We start from the raw sequence: 3,528 nt of genomic DNA on the forward strand, positions 1-3,528 counted from the left end.
TAACAGAGGAAAATAGTTTGTCATGTTACAATTACTTCTGTTTTTCTAACAGCTTTAAAATTAACACACATAACCTAGAAAAAAATCTTCTGTGTGTACAGTATATATATTTAAGAACAGGAATTATATTTTCCCTTTTAACTGAGCAGTTGATAACTGTTGTTAAAAAAAGAAAAAGAAAACAACAAAAAAAACCCCCTGAAATACACAGACATGCAGCACCATCTGCTGGATTAGCACATCTGTCAAATATTTATGCACTTACAGAATATATTACCACAGGCAGAAGAAGGGAAAAGCCACACAAACAAAAGCATATAATGGAGATTTGTTTAGTCGGGATCAGGCAAGAGAAATCAAGGGGTGTGGCATTTCCATGAAAACTGTGAACATATAACACTTTATACTTTTCAGACACTACGTATAAATACTGTGTGACAAGCTCAGTATTGTTTGTTCACCAAACCTAAAAACTCTCATTGTTACAGTGTTTCATGAAAGGCAGCTGCTTGGCAGGATGGGGCAAGATAGCCAACATCTGCTAAGCAAACAAGGCCAGGCTGCAAGGTCGAGTTATGCTAACATCATAAATTGTGAAAAGGCTTGGGAGGAAAGGAAAGGGGAAGGCTCAGTCAAGTCCTGCTAACATCATAAATTGTGATAAGACTTGGGAGGCTCAGGAAGACATGGAGCCTTCATCCCTGCGACCACCAAAAAGCAAAGGAAGAAAAAGGACGACCCCCTAGCAACAAACCGCGCAGACGCAGAGTACACCACTAAGAGAAACGCCTACACCAGAAGTAGAAGAGTATAAAACCAAAGACTTTTGTAACTTAAGTGCGCGCCGTCGGCGGAGTGAGACTCCCGGGCCGCCCAGCGCTGTTTTGCTTGCTGCCGCTTGCTAATAAATCCTTCAAATTTAATTGGCTCTGTCTCCTCGCCTCACTTTGTGAGACTAACTTATAACATACTGCACTCACAAAAACACATCAAAAGAACACTTATGATTACAAAAATTCAAAAGTTTGGTAGATGTTTTAAATGACTGCATCAAGAGTGACTTAATTTGGTTTCTTGCATGTATGCATTATGGTACATGACTATGAATTACCATTTTTTCACTGGATGCCTGTGAATAGGACGCCTTAGTGAATAGGACTGACTGTTCACCTAATAACAAACAGGTATCCAATAATTTGCTTTTTTCTTATCATGCATTATGTGGTCTCATGTTATTTAACACACAATCCCTGCTTGGGTAACACAAGATTAACACGTGCTCATCACTGAAATGCCACATTGCATTGCAGATATTAATTTAAAATCTCTGCAAGGTGAGTTGCATTTATTTTCACATACAGTGAGTAAAAGGAGGTTCTCATTTTGGATAAAGAAGGAAGGGGCCCCTAACACTTACATGGTGATGTGCCATTGTAGTTTCTGCTGTATTTCTAGTAGCTTGTAGTGTCTTCGGAATTCAACCTTTTCATTCAGTCAGGTCACCTAACTGCACTCTGCAATACCTAGCTCTTGGCACGCCACCCTCCAGCAGGTCAAAAAGCACAGTACTTAGCAGGCAGCCCTTTCACCCGACACCTTCCAAACAGCTGGAGCTTCCGCCTTGTTATCACACCAATGCATCACCTCTGCACCGATCCCTTTTGTGCTTATCCCTATTTCTGATACAGTGCTGAGAGCTCCTGGTCCTAAGAATTCATTTTGAAAAGCCAGCTGTCTACACGTCAATCTTCTAGAAGTCTCCTCCACATATCCTAGAATCAAGAATATATATGTATCTTAAGAAGCCTGATTTTTCTGCCTATAGAAATTTCCCTTCTTCTTAATGGCCGTATTTCAGCTATCTTTTATCCTCCTGCAGATGACTTGTCTTGTCCGGATTGATAATGTAAGTCAAACCATTCCACGTTCCTCTGGCAAACACTAACTGTGCTCTGCACATCATTCTCACCATCAGATGGACCTCATCACTGACCTGCAGGCTGTAAAAGTGTACGGCAAGGAGATTAAAACAGAGGACTTTGGCCATCACAACTTCATGCATCCCAGAGGGCAAACAGGAAGATGACAGAAGGTTGCTTGCTGTCCATTGCTGCCTCAAGCCACTACATTTCCTGATGTTTACCAGGACTGCCAAACTTGTTCCTTCAAAAATATTATTCAGCGCATCTTAGAACGAGCCACAGCCCACCATACCATGTAAGAAAACAAAGGCAAAAAAGATCTTCCTCATGACCTCTGTATTTGTTTCACAGGTAGCTTGAGGCACTGAACCCTGCACCATTCCTCTGTTTTTAAGAAACTAGGTTGCCTCCTCACATTGTTCTTTATTCTTCTTGTTTCTTTCAATACTTTTAGATTAACTTAAGACTTTTCTCAGGGGGATGATCAGTGAAGCGACCAACAATCGAAGACCATCAATACTGCAAGTTGCCATTTTGATGCAGCCTCCTCAGGCCTGACTTTCACTGTTCTTCAGCGATCTTTTCTTCTCTGAAAATATTATTCCGTAACATATACAGATATCTAGGAAAATCAATGTTTCCTGCTATGATCAGTGTTGCTACTATGCCACAGGCCCATGTTTTGTAACAAACCTCACTGCAAACTCCTTGCTTCTCCAAACCACCTCCCAACCATTTGTCAGTATTTTGCTCAGGCATTTTTTAATCATGCTGTAATTAATTCCTTTAATGTCTTTTCACCTGTCATCCATTTGAAGGCAATATTCATCCAACCTTTTCAGGATGCCTTTTCCTGATAGTGTGAAGCTATAGCCTTCTTCACATGGGAGTCTTTGCAGAGACTTCTTCCTCACCTCCTGCTTTCTCCTTTTTGAGAGTAAGCTTTGTGCTGATGCAGAAACTTGGCTGCTCGGATGTTTCAGCCAGACAATAGAGCAAACAGTCACCAACAGAGGGTTTCTGCAGCAAGACTACGCTTCCTGCCAAGCCTGGCGTGCCTTTCTCCATCTATGAACGAAGGAACTCAATGGCACAGGATGATTTGCAACCCAGAGAACAGATGGGTTCAAAAAGGTAACAGCCAAATTTATAAAGGATATGGCATTAGTGTTAACGGTCACTTGAATGCAATCTCCGGCTTGGGAAGCCTACCTGTCTGTTTTTGGGAGATAACCCAGAGGCCTGTTCAGAATCTGGACATTTACCATGCACCCTGCAATAAATCTGTTGTTAGGTGCGACCAGCACTAGGTGAGCTCCCCTGCCTGGTCTGAGCCCCGGGCTGATGCAGCTGGTGCTGTGGCAGGGAGGCCATCGCGTGGGGCCCTCTGAGGCGCTGCCAGCGGCGCATCAGCCGAAGGCTCCGGGTCTGACACCTTCCACTTCAGCACGGTCACGGTCTCCGGGCAGCTCTGGTAACCCCGCTAACAACAGCCCCACGTACGAGCTGGTGTGGGCGCTTCGACCAGAAACTTCCAAATTCAGCGCGCCCTGCTCACAGCTAGCCGAGAGCCCGCGGGCCGGAGGCCGCCAACGGCCGGGGCGGG

At 43.8% G+C, this 3,528-nt stretch overlaps 1 protein-coding gene across 1 annotated transcript in view; it reads left to right on the plus strand.

Annotated features, from left to right (window-relative positions):
* The first annotated feature begins 3,266 nt into the window (after positions 1-3,266).
* Positions 3,267-3,528, plus strand: part of CCDC39 (coiled-coil domain containing 39) — a 21,966-nt gene continuing 21,704 nt past the window's right edge. The window contains exon 1 of the mRNA XM_009895326.1: positions 3,267-3,500. Within this exon, the coding sequence (XP_009893628.1) occupies positions 3,267-3,500 (234 nt within the window). The remainder of the gene's footprint in view (positions 3,501-3,528) is intronic.

This window comes from Charadrius vociferus, unplaced genomic scaffold (genome assembly GCF_000708025.1).
Source record: "Charadrius vociferus isolate BGI_N301 unplaced genomic scaffold, ASM70802v2 scaffold311, whole genome shotgun sequence".
Taxonomy (NCBI): Eukaryota; Metazoa; Chordata; class Aves; order Charadriiformes; family Charadriidae; genus Charadrius; species Charadrius vociferus.